This window comes from Ananas comosus, linkage group 22, assembly GCF_001540865.1.
Source record: "Ananas comosus cultivar F153 linkage group 22, ASM154086v1, whole genome shotgun sequence".
NCBI lineage: Eukaryota > Viridiplantae > Streptophyta > Magnoliopsida > Poales > Bromeliaceae > Ananas > Ananas comosus.
In genome coordinates, this window is record NC_033642.1 from 5,479,571 (window position 1) to 5,503,362 (window position 23,792).

A 23,792-nucleotide genomic window follows, 5' to 3' on the forward strand; every position below is an offset into this window, starting at 1 on the left:
TTCTATCAGTTAAGTACAAACAGTTGAAGCTACTAATCATTTACTGGTGTGCTCTTAAATATATATCTTCATTACAGTTTACGTCAGCCCATGCTAGCTTAAATGTTAGCATCAGCTTCAATTCTCTTTTAATCATTCTAATGGTCAGTCTTTCTCTTACAAATATATGATATTATATATATATATATAAGTTATATATATATATATTATCATAATATATATATATATTTATAGTCATATTATATTTGTAAAGACAGGTTCAGGGAAGCCGTTGTGTCATGTCTTGTTCTGGTTATGTTCAAAATATGCGGCTTTTTGGCACATCTTGGGCTTGATCATTTATCTGAGGGAACTGTGGGTGATGCAGTACATGTTTGAAGCCTCCTCAAGAAGAGAAAATTGGGGCCTAAAAGTTTGACAAGAGGGCTTCTGAATTATCTATAAATATCCAGAATGCAAATCTCTCTAATAGGATGCAGTCTGCAGATTCAGCTCATGAAAATGGCTTTACAAATGCAGAGACAGAAGCTGATGTCAAAAGGATGGAAACGGTACTTCATTTACTTCTATTCTGAATTTGAATTCCCAATTTTTTCAGTTGCTTAAATGCGAAAATAACTTTTCAATAATCATTGCAGTTGATTCGCTACATTATCTCATCCTTGAAGTCTGGAAGATCTTCTGTTTTGTTGGACATTATTGTTGGGCTCCTTTATCCTGTTCTTTCATTGCAGGTAACAGACTGACAAAATTTGCTTTGAGAATCATGCATAGTTAGACAATTTTCATATGTTCTTTTCATACATTTTTCTTTCATCAGTTCTTATGGTATAAGATTTCAATGGTGCATGTCTCAACAGTTTTTGCCCCTTTTTTTCCCTACTTACTAAGTGATATGAACATGAGAGCTACTATTTAGCGGTGCTACTGTTAAAACGTAGTTGGTGATCTTAAGTTTTGTAGTGTTGTCCTAATTTGCTTGAGTTGCATTGTCCTGTTTTTTCCCTAAGTTGAAAGAATTAAGAAATTTTATTTTCTATTATCATTGCATTATGGCTAATGTGTACTAATCCTGTTTTACTTTTTCCCTGACAAATGCGCGCTTGGAATTTCTATAAGTTAACAAAAATATCGTGCTTTATATCAGGAAATGCATGGTTGGAGCAATCGGAGTAGTTCTTTTGAGGAAGAAAAGAAGACGGACAACCATAACGAAAGCTCGGAGATAATAGCAGAGTATGTAATTAGTTACTACTTGATTATCTCTGTTTTATTGAACTTGCTCAATTGCTCAACATTCTTATGCATGTACATGTTTGAACATTTTAAGTATGTGCAACTTCGCGACATGTGCTGAACTGATCTCATTCAGTTTTATGTGGCTTTTCCAGTTATTTCGTTTGTTCGGTACTTCATGGTGTTACTTTTAAGTTGAATCTTAGTTTTTTGTGTTGTAATTCCTGCTTTCTATTTATATAGCTCAATACTTTTTCATTCAGCATAATAGAGCTATCTTATTTAAGCTGAAGAAAGTACATAAAATATTTACTTCGAACAATGATTTCCCAAAGAACTCTCTGTTGTCGTTTCAGTTTACATTGTCTGATACACTTTCTTGCTATTATGATGATTAATAGGTCACTTTCCTTCCTTTCCTCCCTCTTTCTAAGCTGCAGAAATTTTCCTCTCTCCCTCTTTTTTCTCTCTCTCTCTCTTTCTTTCTTTCTTTCTTTTTCACTGTCCCCTGCAGCTGCAGCTTCTGCTGCTGCTGCTGTGCAGTCAACAGCAGCAGCTGCCTGCTGCAGCTGCTCTGCAATCAGCAACAGTAGCTGTGTGCGCAGCAGCAGCAGAACCTTGCTGCTGCTGCTGCTGCTCTGCTTTCAGCAGCAGCTTGCTGCTGCAGCTGCTCTGCAATCAACAGCAGCAGCAGTAGCTTGCTGCTGCTGCTGCTGCTCTGCTTTCAGCAGCAGTATATAGAGAGAGAGAGAGGAAAATAGAAGAAAAGGAAAAGGAAGAGGAGAAGGAAGAAAGAGAGAAAGATAATAAAATGAAAACGTACTTAAGATTTCGATCAGTACATCGGATCGAATCAATTTCCAAAATCTTCTCTTTCAACTCTTCTTTTTCTTCTTTTCCCTCTTTTGTTTTCTTCTCTATCAGGCTGAGTAAGGTGGGAAAGAGATAAGAATGGAGTTAGTGGAATTCCACTAAGTTGCCTATTTGTAACTTAGCCCAACAGAAAGTGGTATTTGTAGTTTAGTCATCTATAGATGGAATCTTCGTTTTCGTGTCAAAACGTTACACCTCATTCAAGCTCTGCATTTACATGCTGACCAGCCTCCTACACTGCATCCGATAGGCAAAACCAGTATTCTACATTTCTATACTCATTCATGTATATTGTTTGGTGTGGCTTCCACGTGCTGATTTAGTATAGAACTTTCCATCTCTTTTTCAAGCATTCGTTTTATATTACGGTTGAAAGTTTAGATGCTCTACTTATTTGGATAGTTACTTATCTGAACAGTTCTCACTGCTTTGCTTATGTGGATACCTTTAGCTTATATCTAAGCAGTTTCAGCGTAGAGATTAAAAAACAATTGTTTCTAACTGAATCGGCTTATTTATTTGTAATGATCTTTGGCAAAATAGTTTTCTTCTGCAGATTTTTTTGGTGTAAGTTCCTTATAAAGTTTTTATTAATCGGCTCGCAGTTGTTTTTTTTTTTTTTAGTTTTGTTTGTCGCTCTTGCAAGATGGTACCTTGATATTTCATTTTATTTTTTACTCTGAGTACGATTGAAGTTAAAGGAAGTCTGTTACACTACACATTTATTTTTTTCCTTTACCTTACATATTGAGAGGAAAAGATATGTTGCTTCTTTGTTTGTTGCCATGGTGAAACTAATTGTCCTCTTTCGACGCTGTTGTAGTTTACATTTACCACTCTCTACACTTTTTGCTACTATGGTGATTGATAGGTAGTTTTTACACAGTTTTTTTTTATTTATTTTTGCTTGACTTAAATGTAAATCTTGATATTACAAAGAGCCCTGTAATGACACTCTTTTTTTAATATTCTATGTTATTTTGTCCTCCTTTTTATTCTTGGTTCTTCCATTCACTCCTGCCTCTTCTATGTGAGTTTAAAGGTTATTGGATATTTATAATGGAGCTATTTGGTTCTGAAGAAAGGTATATTAGGTTTTACCTGTGTGTACAAGTCTTCAATGATCAGGGCAAGTTTGAGCAGACTATATTAAGTAGACTCACTTAATTCTACTTTTATATACAGTGAATATCTTCATGCAATTCAGAATATGAATTTTGAATTCCAATTCCAGAATTCAGCTTATTGGTAGTTCAAATTCAGCATGCATTTCGGAATTCCATGAAGAATGTGAAGCGGTTGCTCTTGAATGTAATCAAACTTTAAACTTTCCTATTTTATGCTATGATGACCTTCCGCTTGAATGTCAGATGGTTGCGATGGTCAGAGAGATGCGGACCTTCTTGGTTGGTGCGATGGGTGTACTTTGGACGGCTATTCTTTAGGCAACCAGTTCTCTTATTTGTATTCGGAATACTGTCGATGTGGCATGTGGGTGCTTATGTAGTTAGCAATTAATGCCTAGGGGAGTCTGAGCAAAGTTTTTTTTGTTTTACCTATGTTCTTCGTGTAATTCTGAATTGCCTAGCTGAATTCTGAATTCCCATGCTATGATGCCTTCTTCTTGAATGTCAAATGGTTGCAGTAATTAAGGAAGGCCCGACTTTCTTGGTGGTCATGGGGTGATGGGTGTACTTTGACGGCGTTGCTCTATAGGCAGCCAGTTGCTCTATTTGTGCTTGAATACTTTCGGCTGTGCATGTGGAGTTCTCATGCAGTTAATGCTACTAGCCAAGCCGGCCTTCGGCGCCAAACTAATTGTTTTATGACTAGGAGACTGTGAGCAAGGTATATTTATTTTTTTCCTCATGGATTTCTGAATTGTCTAGCTGAATTCTTAATTATCTACACTGAATTCTGATTTTATCTTATTCCTCACGGAATTCTGAATTGCCTAGCTGAATTCTTAATTTACCTAGCCTGAAATTCTATTTATCTAGCTAATATTTATGGTGTTGAAATCACATAAAATTCCTTTTGTATGCCTTCTCTGAATTGCCTAGCTGAATTCCGAATGCTAGCCAGTATTCTGAAATCGGGATTCATAATTCTAAATTGTATCGATTAACCCAAACATTTTTAGATTTGCCAAATTCTCTTGCTTTGGTCAAAGGCTTACTTCTCATACATACCAGTTTTTGCCGGAATCTAACTGTCCATCCATTTTTTTAGGGCCTTCTTTGCATACTTGAGAACTTTGGCAATTTTTTTTTATAATGTAATGCAATTATGGCAATTTGTGTTGCTGTTTATTGTTTCTAACCTGCACCACAGTTCTATCGGCTCCTTTAATGTTGCCTTGGAACAAGTAGAAGTTTGGATAGCCTACTATAGGCAACCACTTCCTATTGTTCTTATCAATGGTGGCTATTGGTTATGTACTTATTTGTGGGGGACTACAGCTATGTGTCTCCGGCTATGGTTTTGGTTGCGCATTAGTCATTCTCACTAATCCGCTGCTCCAAATACTATGTATTTATGACAAGCATTGCCAATCCAACTTTCTTATTGCAGATTTTAGGTGTAATCATATTGAGATCATTGCAAAATGATTTTGGAAATCATATCGAGATCATCTCAAGATTAGGCATGGTGTTCCTTCGTCTATAAAACCGACCTGGTATAAAATAGTTTGAAAATATTTTTGATAAGAACCATGGCCAAAATACCCTAAATTTTATCTGGGAGGTACAGGGCTTCTTTATTTTCTTTTCACATTATTTTGAATCTCTCCTTACTTTGTAATTGTCCTTTATGTACTTAGCTTTTATGGATACGTAACTCTTAGCTTTTTGATTTTTTGTATGTTATTTAGTAATAAGTTTTTCCTGTGATCTACTTTGTTCTTCATTAAATTATCTTGATTATTCTTGGGTTCATGTGATTGTAGTTATCAAACAGTTTGTATAAAAAACTTATCAAATAGTTTGCTTCTTTTGATTAGAAGAGAAATTTTGTTTTATTTGTTATTTTGATTGCTTAAGATATTCAATCATTAAATTTTAGAAGAGAACTTTTGTTTTATTTGTGGCTTTTGTTTTATTTGTGAGTTTAGAACCATTTTACTTGGTTGCCTTTCGACTGATCGATTAGCTATCATTTCGCTTTTGTCCCAGTCCTTTAATGCATTGTGATTTTCCCAATATTACTTGATTTTCTTGATTTCTTTATGCTCCTGTTCATTTTCTTCCTCTTCTTGAGCAAAGTGTGAAAATATTGCCTTGGAACAAGCATGTGGGATTGCATGCTTTTTGCATATTTCCATACTTCTTTTTTCGACAGTGATGACTCAGAGGGTAAAAGAAAAAAGAGGCGAGGCCGGTCTACATACTCAACTCATTTGCTCTTAGGCCAAAAATGAATGAGAAGGAATAGGCTTCATTCTAGGTTTTTCTATTGCTGCTATTCTATAACTTATTTTCCTACTCTCGACTTATACTGTCTTGATATTTTTTCCCTTTTCCCTTTCAATCCACAAAAATTTATTTAGATTTATGTTTGTAATACCCTTTTTCTTTAATTAATACTAATTTCTTGAATGTATTTTTTTGGGGCAATTATGATAGATGAAAGAAAAGGAATAGCTTAGGAAGGGATAATACCTATGCAACTGGCTTCAATTGTCCTCTAGGTCCATAAAGAGGCCTATTTTCCTCCTCTCGACTCATGATCTGCTGATATTTTTCAAGACATTTTTCTTTTAGACGGCCTATATTTATTTAGATCTATAATTGTAGTTTTTTTTTTGCAATTACTGTGTAAGCTATTTTTCCATTTAAATTTTCCTCCAGTTGATAATTGGGTCTGCTTTTAGTGAGGCGTATACATACTAAGATAGAATAATACATAAGGGTACTAATTCATTTTACGTTATGCTTTGTTTGATGTCAATATTCCTGCTATGAAGTTAACATTGTAAATAAAATTTTAAATAAATCATAATGATCTAGAAGCTGAAAGGATAGGGGAATATATTTGTTTTTGCTATTCGGTTCCCTGATACTCTATAAATATACCTACATCTATGCAAAGAGAGCTCAAGCCGCTCATCCCTTCTCTCTTTTGTTTGCTGTGATGACCTTTCCTGTGATGGCAAAAGGTTGCCACCTGCTATAATGACCACGTGCTTCTCTTCCTAACTAATGACGAGCAAACTTCGGATGGCCGGTCTACAGGCAACCAGTTGCTCGCATTGATACTGTGATGTATATTTTGGGCTTGCATTGGTCAGAGGGCTTCAGAGTAAATCTAATGTTGCTCAATTCATAGGAAAGTCTGAGCAAAATATATTTTTGTCTTGACACTTTGGTAAATGATACGAATAATACTGAATAATTGGTTGATGTTATCCCAAACATGCTATTTATTTGACTATTGTGATATTTTCGAATTTATGCTTTTACATATTCCTCAGTTCCGATGTTACTTATTTCTCAACTCTTCCCTTTAGTTCTATTGCTATTCCCTACAATCTCTAAATGTAAGACGATGATGATAAGGGCCAATCTCCTATGACGTCTCCTATTTTCTACCAACATTTACTATGATGCTTGCAACGTCCCCCTTCATGACCTGCTCCTTAAATGTCACAAGTTCCGAACAAATTTTAGATGATAGTCTACTTTGGAAGTAAGTTTGAACTTCAACTCTTTCATGGTGCTAGGCCAAAAATAATTGGGCTGAACATACTGATGTTTGGTTTGTGGGGTTCTCAAAGAAAAATATATTATAGTTCAGTTCAGGTTTTGCTTACCTATTTTGCTATATATTATGTTGGTCACATTGGTAAATGACTTTGAATAATACTGAATAATTGGCAAACGTGGAGAATTAAACTCACAATATCTTGAAATTAAATAGGTTTTTGACTAACTGTATTATTATGTTATTAGAAGCTCAATCTGGTGGAGTATAATCCGCGAACAATCTTAACATCTTCGCCCAACTGTATAATGGGATTTATTGAATCAAAGATTGATTTGGTTGGAAGAGATCAGAAATAGTCTGATCAATTGGTGTGTTTTTTGCCTGATTTTGAGTGTTGATTAATTTTGCAGTGCATTACACTCGGGCGCTTATTGATGGGACCAAGTTCGACTCAACCTGGAATCGTGGGACGCCCTCAGCCTCTGTTTGGTTGGGGGTTAAGGGGTGGAATAACCCCTTAACCCCCATGATGACAATGAGCTTCAAGTTGCACTTTGTTCCAGTTGAAATTAAGATGAATTGGTAGACAAGTGAGCTAATTATTGAAGAAAGTGGGAAATTCAGATTTTGGTGGATATTTTCTAACGATGAATTGGTAGGCAAGTGAGTTAATTATTGAAGAGAGTGTGAAATTCATATTTGGATGGATATTTTCTAATGTCTTCATCTATTTTTTCCCTAATTGAGTTGTAGGCATAAAATTGATTTCATTTTGGTGCTCAACTGAGGAAAAGAAGCCTGTGGACTGTTTGCAACTTCATTGGTTCTATTTTTTTGTATCAAAATCTTTCGAATGCATATATTATCGTTGCTGATTTACAAATTTGTTTTCTTTTTCCTGGCTTTTTTTTTTGTGTGAGTACCTCAAAAAGGTGCAGGTTTATCTATGCTTTTATGCAATGTTCGTCTTCAGGTTTCTGCTCTTTCCTTATTTTGTTATGTCTTTATGAGACAAAGTAAGACCCATTTTTTAATCCAACTTTCTACCTAATTTTACATGTCGTGCTAGGGTTGGTAACTGATGTATTATAAAAGACCTTGAATTTTTTTCCTTCAGTGGTAAGTTTCATTTTATTTCCTGCACCAGTTTCTTTTTTGCATATCTTATTGAGTTTTGTATGTATTTTGTATGAATTCTTGATTTGTTTCCCTCATTTGTTTCCCTCTTCTAATCTTTTTCCTAGGATTTTGATTAATTTAGTCCAGTTGGGGATTTGGGAGCTCTACTCATTCTTGCTTTGGTTCAGCATGTACCTATGGAGGCTAAAAAACATGTGTTTTCAGTTGGATTGGTCTTTTTTTGTGTAGTCGAATCTTCCGAACATGTATATTATTTATTGATTTTTTTCCTTTTTAATGCACATTTTCTTGATGTAAGTACCTAAAAAATTTGCAGGCTTATATACACTTTTGTTCAATTTTCATTTTTAGATTTCTGCATTTTCTTATTTTGCTATGTCTCTATGAGATGAACTAAAACTCATTTTGGAATCCAAATTTCCTCCTAGCCTTACATGCTGTTCTAGGATTAGTAATGTATTAGAGAAAGGACTTGAATTTTACTAATATTACTTGGTTTCATTTGTTTTGCTGTTTTCCTCAATTTTCCTGTTCTTCTTTAGGGCTATGATGATCAAAAGAACATGAGGATTTTAAATTTTCCTATTCTACTATATAATTTTAAGTGTGCACATGTGGTGCCTTCCTGCCGATTCAGAATTTGCCAGTAGCTCTCTTTGTTCATTCTTTTTTTTCATGAGGTGTGGATTGTGAGATTGGATCGCTTGATATTTAATTGGTGGCCAAATATGATTGTGGAACATTTTATTTCTATTCAGTGTTTGGTTGTACTAGAGTTTTCTATTTCTATTTTTATTTGCCATTAAATGGAGTAACTTTGTATGGCCTCCACTACTTTGATGCATCGTTATTTTACTAATATTACTTGGTTTCCTTCATTCCTTGGTGTTTCTTTCTATTTGCTGGCTCTTTTTTGAGGCGGTGATGATAAGTTGAGGCAAATGTGGGGATTGCTTTTTCTGAACAAGTTCCTTATTTCTTGGTGTTTCTTTCTATTTGCTGGTCCTTTTTTGAGGCGCCGATGATAACTTGAGGAAAATGTGGGAATTTTTTTTCTTCGAACAGGTTGAAGTTTGGACGGCCAGGTTATGGGCAACCACTTCCGACTGTTCTTAGCTTTGGTGGTTGCGCGTTTCTTATCCTTCATGGTTGCCCACATTTCCTTCTGCGATACTCTATCGGTGCTGCTATCCTGTGCTTATAAACAATGTTGTCGAACCAACTTGGCTGAGCCTTACATTTCCTCTTTTTTGTTTTTACTTATTAAATTTTTTTCCCCTGTTTTTCCCTTACCTCTTTTCGTAGGTCATTATATTAGAATTTATATCGTTGTTGGGTTTGGTTCTTGCTTATTGATTTTTAAAATAAAATTTATGTGATTTAGAATAACCAAATATATTTCTAATTAATAGTAATTTTATTAATGGATTTCCGTGGCAATGATGATAGATGAAAGAAATTTGGCTTAAGCTGTCCTCTTGGCCCATAGGAGTGCACACTCCTAATTAAATACACCTTTCGTATGAGCCTTGATTTATTTTCTCCCGCAATTTATGATCTGCTTATATTTTTTAAAGCAAAAAAAACCCAAACATCATAGATTTATTTAGGCTTTTCTTTTCTTTTTTTTTCTTTTTTTTTTTTTTTTTGGTTTTCCTCCGGAGTGAGACTACTTTATACTCTTTTTGGTTTAACTTTATATGAATTCGCATTCTGAATTGTAGATTCTAAGTTCTAAATTCTGAATATGAATTCTGAATTTTCAAAATTGTTTTGTGGGAGAGACTCTAATGTGAACAGCCTTTTTTCCACATCATACACAAACACCTTTTCATCAAGTTCAGAGCTATAGTGGCGGTGTAGCCTATCAATGACTATCCTGCCTAACTCCTTACCCTCAACAACTCAGTTATCCTCAGATTTAGTCGAAACCTGAAAATAAGAAATAAACTGGTTAGGGGAATTTGAGCAAAGTATATTTATTTTCTCTATATTCTTCATGGAATTTCGAATTATCTAGCTGAATTTCGGATTGCCTAGCTGAACTCTGAATTATCTACCTGAATTCTGGATTGAAAATTCAGAATTCAGAATTCAAAATTGCATCGAATTATTTAATGAATATAAAAGTTTAGAATTCAGAATTCTGATCTGATCTGCATTAAGATATTTGATACATATAAAAGGATAGAATTCAGAATACGGGAAAAAAAAGTAAAATTCAGCAAAATTTCATATAAAATCTAATATTTAAAATTTAGAAACTGAAATTTAAAATTATAAACTTTTAAAATTTAGTTTTAGTAATTAAGATAAAATATAAATGTTTACAATTTTAAGTTTTAAACTTTAACTTTCAAATTTCAATATTTTAAATATTAAATTATAAATTGAATTTGAAAAATTCAAATATTAAATTTCAACTTCATATGTTAAAATTTAAATTTTAAACTTCAACATTTTAAATTTTAAATTTAAATTTAAATTTTAGATAAATAAAAAATTTTGAACTTTAAATATTTAATTATTCATTTCTTTTTTGATTAAATTTTATAATCAACTTTAGTAATGCATATAATAAATCGCTTCAAACGTCAATTTTTTTATCCCTCTCTATTTAAATAATTTCCTTAATTTTTTTTCTCTTCAAGTTTTTAAAGTTTAAAATTTAAAATTAAATTTGAAATTTAAAAAAATTAAAAAATTTGTTCAAAATATTTAAAAATTGCGTAAATTTCCCGCAGCGAAGCGCGGGCCTTCACTAGTATTAAGTAAAGGCTAGCCCAATGTGCTGTCAAGAAGCATCATATATATATTATATATTATTATATATATATATATATATAATACTAATATTATATATATATATATATAATATATAGTCAACTTCCACAAGTAGTGTAGATCTACATATAGACTAAATTCAGATTCACAGGTGCAAGCAACCCAAATTAAGATTTGATCGATGATCTCAAGCAAGGTAAAATTCACCGACCTTGGAGTATTTTGAGAAGTTGGTCTTCAGTATGTGCTCGACGTTGGCCGGGTGGGCGGTGAAGATCTCACTGTGGGCCGTCTTGATCAGCCGGAAGGTGCGGTGGTGGCGGGCGACCCGCGTTTGGAAGTCGAAGAGAGTGTTGAAATAGACGAGCTGGTGGAAGATGGTGCCGGCGACGTGCGGGCGCCCCGCGGTCCCGAGCAGGGACTCCTTCACGTAGAAGATGAAGAAGGAAAAGATGGAGACCGAGACATAGAGGAGGATGATCCCCACAAGGGCCACGGAGAGAAGAGACACTGTGTAGATGGCTAGAGCTGCAATACTGTATTGTGGGAATTGGGCTGCCATGGTGGAGTCGATATGTATTTGTTTATGGGCAAGACTCAAGAGGAGATGAGCCTATACATATATATATAACACTTTTGACGCTCTGTTTTCAAAGTCCAAACAATAGTAGTACACATCAAAAGAGTTAAATGCCGTTTTGACCTATTAACTTTGAAGGTGAAAGTAAGTGTATCGAGACCCCTCAACTACCTGAAAGCAATATTTGAAAAACTGGGTCAAACACCGATCTAAAAACGTTTTTAGGATTTCGTTTGGGATTGCGAAAAAATTGCATTACGTACGGTGAGAAAGTATAATAAAAAAAAAAATTCTATTTATTTTCGTACGTAATATTGCGTTTTGCATATCATGATGAGCCGGTTAAGACATATATACTTTCTGCGGTAGTATATCCCTATATACTTTTATCTTAATTTTATTTTATCTAACAACGTCAAATAGGTCTCAATACCAAACTAAGCCTAAATATGTTACTAGATCAAGCACTAATTGAACTAATGACGTCGTAAATATTTAATTATTATGTTAAATTTTATAAAACAATATATATATACATATTATTATTATTTTTTTTGAGAAAAAAGTAGCAAGCTACCTGTTTCATTCATTAAGCGAAATGAACTTGGCTTACAAAGTGAAGGCAGCCAGGGCCTCCTAGAGGAAATATGACGGAAATATGACGGAAAGAAGTGAAATCAAAAGTAAACTTCGCTGCATCAATCGATACAGCTAAGTAAAAGGACCGCGAACAAGTAGCTAGAAACCATAAACTAAAAAGGGACAGACTAGCAGAAACGAATAGTCGTGGGTCAGAGACCTTCGGTCCAGGCTTTCAATAAACCATCCACTCGATCAAGGGCCCGGGTAGCGTCCAGACTCATCTCTCGAAACACCAAATTGTTACGCTCCGTCCAGATAACCCACCAAATAGCCGCCAACCGAGTGAGACTCCTTTTTCTTGCCTGGCCGTTGGGGGAGTTAGCTGTCTGTGACCAAACCCACCTAACATCCCCGATGCCTAGTTCGGTAGTAACCGCTCCCCCCACGCTAATAAGCAGGTATCTGACGAGAACGCACTCCCGGAACAGGTGATCACAACTTTCCGGTGATACTGCACAAAACATGCAAAATGGATCTACCTGGCACCCTCGACGGATCAATCTATCCGCCGTAAGTAATCTTGCGAAGTAGGATCCAGATGAAGATTTTGATTTTGGCCGGAATTTTTAAACTCCAAAGGTTGTCAAATGTTGGGTCTCTCTGGCCTGCGTCGGTGATGAAATCGTAAAGGGATTTAACAGTAAATATTTCGTTGGGAGTCCATCGCCACCTAAGCATATCCGGTATGTCAGTTGGCTAAACTGTGGAAGCAAGTTTTTGAAACTCCTAAACTGTTGACGACTATCGATGTCCATAGTTGTAGCGAGGCCTCTTGCCATGAATCGCCATCGCCACCCTTTATCACTCCAGCATTGTGCAACCGTAACCTCGCTGTTCCCGATTCCGGAGTGAATTCCCGAAAATCGAGTACTCAGAGGGGTTTCATCAATCCAAATATCTGACCACAACCTGATTCTTTTCCCATCACCGAGCTGATATGAAACCCCACATTTGAAGATCTTGTGACATCTCATCACACTTCTCCACCACTGGGAGTAAGGTCTAAAGGTTCTTCCTTCATGCAGCGGCCTTCTTTTGGTATAATATAACGCCGTAATCAAACGCCCCCAAAGAAGATGCGGCTCATTGAAATATCGCCACCACCATTTGGATAGAAGCGCCATATTCATAGCCTCCATGTCCTTGATCCCCAATCCCCCTTCTTCTTTGCTTTTGCAGATCGACTTCCAGCCAATAAGGCATGAGCCCCCCGAGATTTTGGCGCACCCTTTCCAAAAGAAGGATCTTCTTAGGGCTTCGATGCGATTCAGTACCCATTGTGGCGCTTTGAAGATTGCAAAATAGAATAATGGTAGGTTCGAGAGCACCGAGTTGACCAAGATGATTCTCCCTCCATATGAAAGTAGTTTGGACTTCCAATCTTCAATGCGCTCCTCCATTCGATTTATGATCGGAGCCCAATCTTCCCATCTGAGGGATTTGATGTGTAGCGGCAACCCCAAGTAGCGACAAGGTAGTTTGCCTACTCTACACCCCAAAATATCTGCAAGTCTGGTTGCTCTGCTTGAGTTAGGGCCCAAATAATAAAGTTCCGTTTTATTTATATTTATCTTAAGGCCCGAGACCCATTCAAACATTTTCCAAATGAAAAGCAAGTTTCGCATAGCAGACTTCTTTGGCTCCGATAAGAATAAAGTGTCGTTCGCATATTGGAGTATCACAGTTTGACAATTTGCGTTTGGCCCAATTCCTTTAAGCAGGCCGTTATCCCTGGCCCTTTTCGTGATTCTTGCCAGACAATCAGTCACCAGGATGAATAAATATGGGGACAGGGGATCCCCCTGCCGAATCCCTTTCCTTGTTTTCAGCCACGTTGTTGGCGAGTCGTTTACTAAGATGGCTAGTTTAGCATTACAGATACACTGTTTTATCCAGGACCACCATTTTTCGTTGAACCCAAGCCACCGCAGTATGCTTTTAGGAACGACCATCTTATATTGTCAAAAGCCTTTTCGAAATCCACCTTAATGCTGACACACTCCTTATCAGACTTTACACACCAATTAAGCAGTTCACTTGCCGTAACGAACGAGTCAGCTAAGAGTCGATCCTTCAGAAAGGCCGATTGAGAATGAGCAATAATTGTCGGCAGAATAAGCGCAAGTCTATTTGCCAGCACTTTTGAGATGATCTTCTGAATTCTATTAATAAGGCTTATCAGATGGAAATCATTGACTCTACACGCCTCTTCTTTTTTAGGAATCAGACAAACAAAAGAGAAGTCAGTTGGGGCCGTGCAAAGAGTACTTTCCTGAAGATCCTGAAGACACCTTATAGCATTAGAAATACTGTGAAACTTCGTCCTACACCACTTCATTCTAGCCCTGCAATGTCTGAGTTTTGCCATTAGAGTGAGAATAGCCGACTTCTTGTTAGTGACTTCGTTCCACCAGATTGGAACATTGTTGGAGAAGTCCTCTTTAGTGAGCCAAACCTTCTCGAACCTAAATCTCTGTGGAGTGGGACAGGTCCCAGTAGATAACACAATCGAGGTATGATCCGAGGTAGTCCGAGGCATTGCTGATACCCTACAGGGAAGGTTTGATCCCATTCTGTCGAGATAAGAAATCTGTCCAGTTTGGCCAGAGTTGGTGTACTATGCATATTTGACCAAGTAAATTTTTGGTTGGCAATGGGCAGGTCAATGACTTCGAGCTTCGAAATGAGGTCTGAGAACAGGGACATCGCTCTAGTACTCCACTGGTTTCCAGATCTTTCAGCTTGATTTCTGGTGAGGTTAAAATCCCCAAAGATAACCCAGTTGTTAACGCAGCTTCTTCTGAGTGAAAGGAGTTCAGAACAAAACTCTTCCTTCCCGTCCTATGTCGGTGGCCTGTACACATTTGACAGGTAAAAGATCTCTCCACTGATCAAGTGCTTAAAACGAAGAGTGAGCGAGCGATCCCGAATTAACGCCTCCAAACAAGAGAAGACTTTGGAACTCCAACATATGATTATACCACCTGACGCCCCACAAGCTGGAATGAAGTGACATCTATCGAAATTTGAACCACAGCAAGATCGTAGAAAGGATCTAGACACCGAATCAACTTTCAATTCTTGGAAACAGATGACTGAACAAAAATGCATAGAAACGACAGACTTGACAGCACGACGCTTGACTGGGTCGTTAAGACCAAGAACATTCCAGGAAATTATACTAAACATGATAAAAGAACAACACACACAGCACACCACACACAAAAGGCGGCTCCAACACACACAGCACACCACACACAAAAGGCGGCTCCAACACGAGTCCAAACGAAGAACAGGTCATCCGCGCAACATGAAGTCGTGGAGCTCTTCGGCTTTAGCCACCGAAAGCTTCACCCCGCAGTGAGCACTCTTCGACAATACCTTATTGCTGGACCACTTGATAGCGAGGGTCTTCGAGCTGGAGGTCTCACCTTCCAGAAGTAGCACTTTCCTTAACTTCGCCCGCTCAAGCACCGAGCCCTTCGCCGAGGCACGCAACTGTTGGCTAGACCTGTTCAGTCCCCCCAAACCACGCAGGGGTAGGCATCCGTCTCCGTCCATTGAAAGAGCAGACCCATAGCCGTCTCCTTCTAATGGCTGGTCCGAATCCGATAGAGCACGGGCGGGGTGTGGGCCCGAAAGAAAAGGGAAGCCCTGAGGTTCCAAACTTGAAACCACACCGTAGTTGCCTTGCCCAAGTGACTTATCCCTGGCGGACATCACTTTGGGTCCAGGCCCTTCCCCTTGAACAATCGGGCCCAGACGAAATGGGGGATCAGAGGAGCTCAAAGTAAGAGGCCACCTAAGGAGGGCCAGGGTGAGGCGACAAGTCGTGGCCCGATAATTGGATTCTCCAGGGGAGGCCGCACAGGAAAGCAAACAGAGGGGCCCCGAGTAGGCTGTAGTGGAGAGGAAGAAAGGCATACCAGAACTGAGATTAGGTGGCCCCAGAGGGATACCAACAGTGCCAAGGCTTGCAGGTCTTCTCCTTTCGGAACCTACCTCCGTCTTCGCGAGAGGCCCTCCTCCACAAGCCAGGCCCGGGGGGAGCCACTAGCCAGACCTGAGGGGGAGATGGTATCAGGTGGGCCCGGAAGACTTAGGGATCCACTAGCCAGGCCCGGGGGGGGAGATGATATCAGGTGGGCCCGGGAGACTTAGGGATCCATGGGGGCCCGAGTTAATTGACCACAAATCGTTAATAGGTCCCCGCGAATAAGCAAAAGTGGGCCCGACTCCAAGCGGGCCCGTTACACTCTTTCCTCTATCTTGCCCAGAGACTTTCAGCCCTTGGCCCAGCACGAGGGTACCAGGCTCCGATAAAGAAAGGCGATAGTCGTCGGCTCGATATTGCAGATCCCTGGTCCAGGGCTCGAGGGCGATAATCGGATCTCCGCATTAAAGCCTACTCTATTTCCCACCTTATAGAAATAAATGCTATAGTTGTGCGAAACCCAAGGCATCGACCGTGGGTTTTCTAAAGCAGGATGGAAAGATAGACGGACAAAAGGGGTTCGATAGGTCATCATGGATATCCCGAAGAGAGGGGCGCCGCCTAACAATAGGACGTTTCGTACGCCTTCCGCAGCCGAAATCCCAGAAACGGCAACATCATCATTGGTGAATTTTGAATTCCAGACCGTTACACCTCGGACTCCGACGATCATCGGCGACAAACTGAGCTTCGTCTTCCATCCCGTGGCTTCTCTGCCTCCGACGTTCACCGAAAAATTCTTGATCTTCATCTTTAAGTCCGGAACACCTTGCTCTCCGGCGATCACAAGAGATAAACTGATCATATAGTGTCATACTTAATAATATATTAGTGATTTCTTGATCAAATTAAATAGATATAAATTTTTAAGTTTCACTTTTTATAACAAATTTTTCAAAAATCCTTTTTCAAACCTGCTCCCATTTCTGATTCATCCTACATGACCTGATCAATTCGATCAGGCACTCGCCATCTATTTTCATTGTTCAACTGTTTGACAACATGAAAAAACCAAAAGCTTTGCTCTCCCTCTCTATCTATCCAAGGGATGGAAGGGCAGAGGCCTTTGGTGTCCCTTCTAGTCAAGAATTGAGGCCTCACAATCACTAGCCAATATGCTTTTCTCTCATGCCTTTCTTCGTTCATGGTTCGATATTCTGGTGTCCTAGGCGTAGAGGAACCACACCAATCCATCCCGAACTTGGTGGTTAAACTCTACTGCGGTGACGATACTGTAGGGGAGGTCCTGCGGAAAAATAGCTCGACGCCAGAATGATAAAAAGCTTAACACCTCTTATTTGACTTTGAAAATATTTTTCAATACGAAAAAGATCAAAATCCAAAATGCAAAGGTCGTCTTATTCAAAACCTCAATTATGACATCTCTTCTCTCCCACTTCACACCTCGAAACGCACTGTTCTTATAGAGAGAAAGGCGCTTTCACATCTTCTTAACCCGAAATGGCTGAGGAGAGGAAAGGTTCCTTTTTGAGGGTACTCCCGGGAACAGATCCATGGAGACGGGTGTGAGCTCAGAGGATTAGAGCACGTGGCTACGAACCACGGTGTCGGGGGTTCGAATCCTCCTCGCCACGCCTTCCCAAAAGGGAAGGCCCCTTACTTTACCTCTGGGGGTAGGAAAATATGATCGGGATAGCGAACAAAGCTATTGACTTGGGTATGGTCTTTTGTCGAAATGGAATGGTCTTACTTTTTCTTTTTATTTATCGTGAATAATTCGAGCATTACATATAGTAACCAAGGCCGGAATCAGCATATTTGTGTTTTACTCCCCGTAACTCTTCCTCAGCCAGGCTTGGGCAGAATAGCAGAGCAAGTACAAGTATTATTAGTAGCATAGCAAAAATGCGTTCCTCGTCATTAATATGTTTGCTCGCGGTAATTGTGGCCTATCGGGAGAATCGATGACTGCATCAAAGATGGCACTGCTAGTACATCATCTGAGAATTCTTAATTGGCTATTTACAAGGATTATCCGGATCTACGCCGAGGTATTGACGGTGATTCTCAATATCGTAGAACTGAATGTGATACGATGAGATAGAATGCAATAGAAACAAAGAAACAAAGATAGGGAACGGGTTACCTACTCCTAACGGTCAAAGCGAGCCCTTTAATTCAATTCTTCATTCTTTAATTAAGAATTAATCAAATCTCCCCAAGTAGGATTCGAACCTACGACCAGTCAGTTAACAGCCAACCGCTCTACCACTGAGCTACTGAGGAACAACGGGAGTTGAACTCTATGAGGTCGAATCTCCCGTTCTCAACCCATGAACAATATGAGTCCGAAGCTTCCTTCGTAACCTCCGGAACTTCTTCGTAGTGGCTCTGTTCCATGCCTCATTTCATAGGGAACCCCAAAGTGGCTCTATTCATTATATTCCATCTATATCCAATTACATTCATTTAATATCCCTTTGGTCTTATGACATAAAGATGTCATTTATATCTATCTCTTTCTATATATGGAAAGTTAAAGAATCATCATATAATAATCGAGAAATTGCAATAGAAAAGAAAAGGGAGGTTTGTGATGATTTTGAAATCTTTTCTACTAGGTACTATATTATCCTTATGCATGAAGATAATAAATTCGGTCGTTGTGGTCGGACTCTATTATGGATTTCTGACCACATTCTCCATAGGGCCCTCTTATCTCTTCCTTCTCCGAGCTCGGGTTATGGAAGAAGGAACCGAGAAGGAGTCAGCAACAACTGTTTTATTACGGGACAGCTCAGATGTTCATATCGATCTATTATGCGCCTCTGCATCTAGCATTGGGTAGACCTCATACAATAACTGTCCTAGTTCTACCGTATCTTTGTTTCATTTCTTCTGGAACAATCACAAAAACTTTTTTGATTAAAGTAAAAAGGGAAACAACTTCGCGCAATATACATGTAAAGAATGTTAAAGATTGTCCTTCCCGATCTCCCCCAGATGAACATATACCAAGAGAAACATGCAACCAGAATAAAGAGCTATGCCCTCACCCATGAGTAATTATTTCATAGTAGCCTGATTAGACCGTACATCTCTTCTTGATATATCCGGATAATAGGTATGGAATATAAACTAATTCTGAGCTAGAGAAGCTAAGTATTAAATCGTTAGCACCTACATAAAAACATTCCTCCTAGAGTAGCTGTTAATACGAATACAAACCTCTGTTATAGGCATTGCTGTACCATTCAATGTACTCTACGCGGATAGAGGAATGCATAGAGTGAACATAGTAAAATAGAAATTGAAAGATTTCGTTGAAATTGTTTGTTTGGAAATTTCGCAGAAAAGCTAATTATAGTTCTTCTCTCTCATCGAACAATAGGGCGCCGTTATGCTTATTACTAACTAGTGAACAGAGTGAAATAGAACCAAGGTCTTCTTTTTGATCAGAGGTTAATCGTCATCAGAAGAAAGATTAGACCAAAAATTAGGATACATATCTGGCAAAAATGATAACTTCCATGGAAGAGAAGCAAATGAACACGTTTCATCAAAATTCTCGTAGAAATCGAAATGAAGTTTTCATTCTGTAATCTGCATGATCATGAATTAAGTACGCATTCCAATCTCCGAAAATAGTTCCAATTGTTTTCGAACTTTCTAATTTTTTGGAATGAGGATTTTACGGGAATCCCCATGATAGATTCCAAACTATTCCATGATAATTTTCATAAGATTCCTCTTCTTTCTTAAGCAATGCCCCAAGAGGGCTTAGTTATGTACATGATTATGTTTTTAATCTTTCTTTTCCTTTTGTTTGTTATCGAGAAAATATACGTTCATTCTTTTATATTGATTCTTTTTCCGATCCTGAGATTATGGATCCATGATTATGGTCTTACATAGATCCTGTTCATAGCCGATTAACCGAAATGTGCAAAAGCTCAAATTTTTTTTGGCCTCTGCATTCTATTGCAGTTCTTCCTTTTTGGCGTATAGGCATCGCCATCCCTTATGGCAGCAGCTCTACTAATTCGGAAACTTTAATTTGATAAGCATATTTTCGACCTGGATGCTTTCGGGACTGCTCCTAATAACCACACGGAATGGCAAGTGCTTGTCCTTGTGTAGATCCTATTTCAAATAGGATTGAATGAGTGATCCGCCTACACGTCTTGATTTTACTGCTATATCGCGAGTTACTCCAACGATTGTTGATGTAACAGATAGTGTGATTTGTTTTTGTCCTTTTGTTGAATCTTTTTCCACGGCTTCGATAGATAATTTGAAAAGCAAGAATTTTACTGCTATATCGGGAGTTTACTCCAGTAATTGCTTGACGTAAAACAGATATGTGAATTTGTTTCTGTCTTTTGTTGAATCTTTTTCACTGGCTCATAGATATATTTGATAAGCCAAATGATTTTTTCTCGTGTTTTCATAATAAACGGTTAACTCAACAGTTACTAATGATTCAATAACTTGGATCGGATTTTGGAGTTTTTTCTTCTGCAGTACCCGCCGTGAACATGAGCGTGAAAGAGGTTCAGAATCAGTTTCTTTTATATAAGGGCTAAAAACTGAATGCACTTTTTTGGCTTTATAAGAACCCCATATTGTAGGGTGTGATTCTCGAAAAAAATAGAAAGATCTCGCCCTCCCTAGCCATACATACGACTTTCATCGAATACAGCTTTCTCATGAATTCTATATGTATCGATGAGAATCGAGTATGACTGTTTGTTTCTCACTTTAAAATTGAGTATCTGTTTGCCCTGCATTTCTGCTAGATTGGAAATCCTGTATTTACATATTCCATATCAATCGGTCATTAGGTTTCCGAAAATATGATAATGTATAAAAGAATAGCTGATTCATGTCTATTTGACTCGGACCTGTTTCCTGACCAAAGTCGAGTCAGTTTCGAATTGTTTTGTGACAAGCGCCGATAGTGCACAAGTAGGGAAAACCTCTGAAATGATTTCAATATTGGACTATGGACATATCATAGTTTCGTAATCGAATGCTCTTTTAGAAAGAAGATCTTTTGTCTCATGGGTAGCTTGCTCCATTCCCCTTAACTACTTCGTTATTGGTCTTAGCTCATACACTTCACATTTTTCTAAGCGATTCACACATGGCAATCCATCAAATGAATCAGTCTTGGATAAGATCTACAACTGCCTAGAACGCCGTCTTGTTGACCGATCCTTTACTCGACACATCTTAGGGGATTTATCATCGGTAATGTTGCTCCAAAATACTAACCAAAGAGCTACTGCGTCCTGATCAATAAACTGTTGATAGCTACTTGTCGCTTGGAATCTATTGAATTCTCCAAAAAAGGGTACTGTGAATATCCCATGCGGTACTGAAACCATTAAAAAGAACACCGATATACTATTGGTACTGTGCGGAGTATTTGACAAACGGAAAGAAGTACCGATTCGGGTAATATTTCAAAGAGTAATAACACAATGAAAATAAGCGATTAATACCAAATCATTGACAGTTCTAGAACCAGCAAACCTCATTGAATGTAATTAGTACTAAACTTACTAGCTCGGAACCATAAAATATAAAAAAGATTCATTGGGCAACGAGGTTCTCATAATAATTATGTCCCATCCTTTAGCCATTTGCTCTTAAACAGGATCATTCAAGTCAGCTTTCTTTGTATTGGGATAGGGAATTCTTATGATCCATCCTCTGAAGGACCGGACATGATAATTTTTCAATCGAATCAGATAGATCAAAGGATAACAGAATAACCATATAATAACAGAATAAACCCATATAAAAAATAAAATCGTACATATATATAAACATAGTTAATAGCTCTATGTAAGTAAGAAAGATTTATCATCATTCCCATTTTCCAAGAATTGCAACTACACTATTAACCATTGCAGAAATTCGTTCTTATAGGTAAATGCTCAAATATCCAAGTAGGCTACAAATTTTTGGACATGATCAAGTGCTTTTTTGGATGTCTCAATGTCTTTGATTGGTGTTTATCGCACCACCATATCTCAATTTTTACGTAAGCAGATGATTAATGTCGTGATATTCTGAATGTAAAGATGTCTTCGATCTTTGACTCGAATGGGAGCAGGTTTGAAAAGGATCTTAGAGTGTCTAGGGTTGGCCAGGAGGGTCTCTTAAAACGCCTTCTTTTTTCTTCGCCGCGAAGTTATTTCACAAAACTTGCCAGGTAAGAGGAGAAGGGGAACAAGCACACTTGAAGAGCGCATACAACGAGAGTTGTATCTGCGTTCGGGAAGGAGAATCGCTCCTGAAAAGGAATCTATTGATTTCTCTCACATTGGTTGGATCGTAGGTAGCGATGATTTAACTTCACGGGCGAGTCTCTGGTTCAAGTCAGGAGCCGTGCGCCAGGGAAAAGAATAGAAGAAGCATCTGCACTTCTTTTTGCCTTCTCGCACTTGGCTCGGGGGATATAGCTCAGTTACAAGGGTAGATTGATAGAAACTCTGGTAAAATACCACCGGTACCCCAAAGATAAAGTACATCTACATAGTCTAGTCCGGTTTTAGGATTGGCGACTTCCCATTCAGTGATTTGCACTGGACGTTACCAAAATGGTACTATCGGTACGGTGAATTTAGAGAATAGACAGACGCTGTTGGCATTCCAGCCTTTTCTTCTCCTTTCAGGGCCTATTCGAAAGAGAATCCAGTCTCTTGGTCGTGAATATTAATAGGACACGGCTCCGTGGATATTTTTGCTTGGAACAAAACAATTAAATGAAGGCTCGGTCAATGGATATTATGCGTATGGGAGATCTTCTCCATTGAGAAGATCATCGACCCTGAGAGAAGAGAAAGAGAAGGTCTTCTATTTTTCTTTTACTTTTCTATCCTATTTCTTTGTTATTCAGTTAACCAATGATTCGTTAATTGAAGAAGATAGCAACACATTTCATTAGACATCGTATTTTGATTATCCGATGGATTTCATGGTTTCAATAATGGAAATTGTTTGATGTACGTGAGTACTCTGGTTGTTCGCCGTTCAAGAATATCTTGTTTAGGCAGTTCATTCATCATGACATAGTGTTTTGATCTAGATTTCAATTCCTTCCATTTGTTCAGGCAGTACATATTTGTCCATGGAGCTAAGGGTTCGCAAAATATGGAATAAACAGAGTTTGGATACTGAAATGAATAAATAAATTAGAACTTTAGAGATTAAGGAATAAACTATTGGATAAATCCAAGCAACCTTTTCGGGAAATACAAAGCGATCTTTCAGTGGCGTTGCACACTCGGATCGGCGGTATCGATCGATTATACAACATGATTTATTAGTGATTTTATTAGTGAACAAGGAAAATATTATCTAGACGAGTGAATAGATGACATTGAACAACAACGGATGTAATTACTATTTGCTATAAAAAACATCGTATTTTAATCTTTTGTTAGCCAGTTCTTAATAATGAGAAACAATTTGAGAGCTGAGATCGATCCCAAGAACTACTGGTCCTAGAACCAGAAATAAATAGGCATAACTCCTCAATCGACTCAGAAAACATCCAATTGAACGCAAGCTTAGATGATGTTTTGTTTGCAAAGGCCTAGAATGCGGCAGATTTGATTCTTGTGTTATAATAATAAGAAAAAAAATGGGGAGAGAAAGAATATTTTTTTTTTTATTAGAAACAGCGTTTCGTTCATCTCTACTACTTATCTTAATTTATTTTTTATTCTATATATTCCGTAGTTCATCTCACGGGGAATTCTGTTTCAATCATTCCTGTATATTACTTTGGAATCTCCTTTATTTGATAATCTTATTGGAAATATGTCAGACAATTCTTTTGATAACTATTTGCGCAAGTAT

The 23,792-nt window shown here is 38.0% G+C and overlaps 1 protein-coding gene and 1 non-coding gene across 3 annotated transcripts; one reads left to right on the plus strand and one right to left on the minus strand.

The window, feature by feature from the left end:
• Positions 447 to 7,586, plus strand: LOC109727717 (proteasome activator subunit 4-like). 2 transcript variants are annotated; one of them, XM_020257897.1, is made up of 3 exons: positions 447 to 551; positions 639 to 734; positions 7,227 to 7,586. In XM_020257897.1, the coding sequence occupies exons 1-3, from the start codon at positions 474 to 476 to the stop codon at positions 7,335 to 7,337; spliced, it is 285 nt and encodes a 94-aa protein (XP_020113486.1). In that variant the 5' UTR covers positions 447 to 473; the 3' UTR covers positions 7,338 to 7,586. The 2 variants fall into 2 exon arrangements, 1 of the variants encoding a protein (XP_020113486.1); XR_002220819.1 differs by lacking the exons at positions 447 to 551; positions 639 to 734 and adding an exon at positions 4,630 to 5,556.
• On the minus strand, positions 18,132 to 18,203 carry TRNAN-GUU. The gene has a single exon. It is a non-coding gene; the product is annotated as a tRNA-Asn (tRNA).

What these genes read in the sequence shown, in the direction of transcription:
- LOC109727717 (XM_020257897.1), top strand. Translation starts at nt 474, where the DNA reads ATGCAGTCTGCAGATTCAGCTCATGAAAATGGCTTTACAAATGCAGAG. An exon ending in ATGTCAAAAGGATGGAAACG is followed by an intron (nt 552 to 638) that starts GTACTTCATTTA and finishes TAATCATTGCAG; the next exon opens with TTGATTCGCTACATTATCTC. An exon ending in ATCCTGTTCTTTCATTGCAG is followed by an intron (nt 735 to 7,226) that starts GTAACAGACTGA and finishes TTAATTTTGCAG; the next exon opens with TGCATTACACTCGGGCGCTT.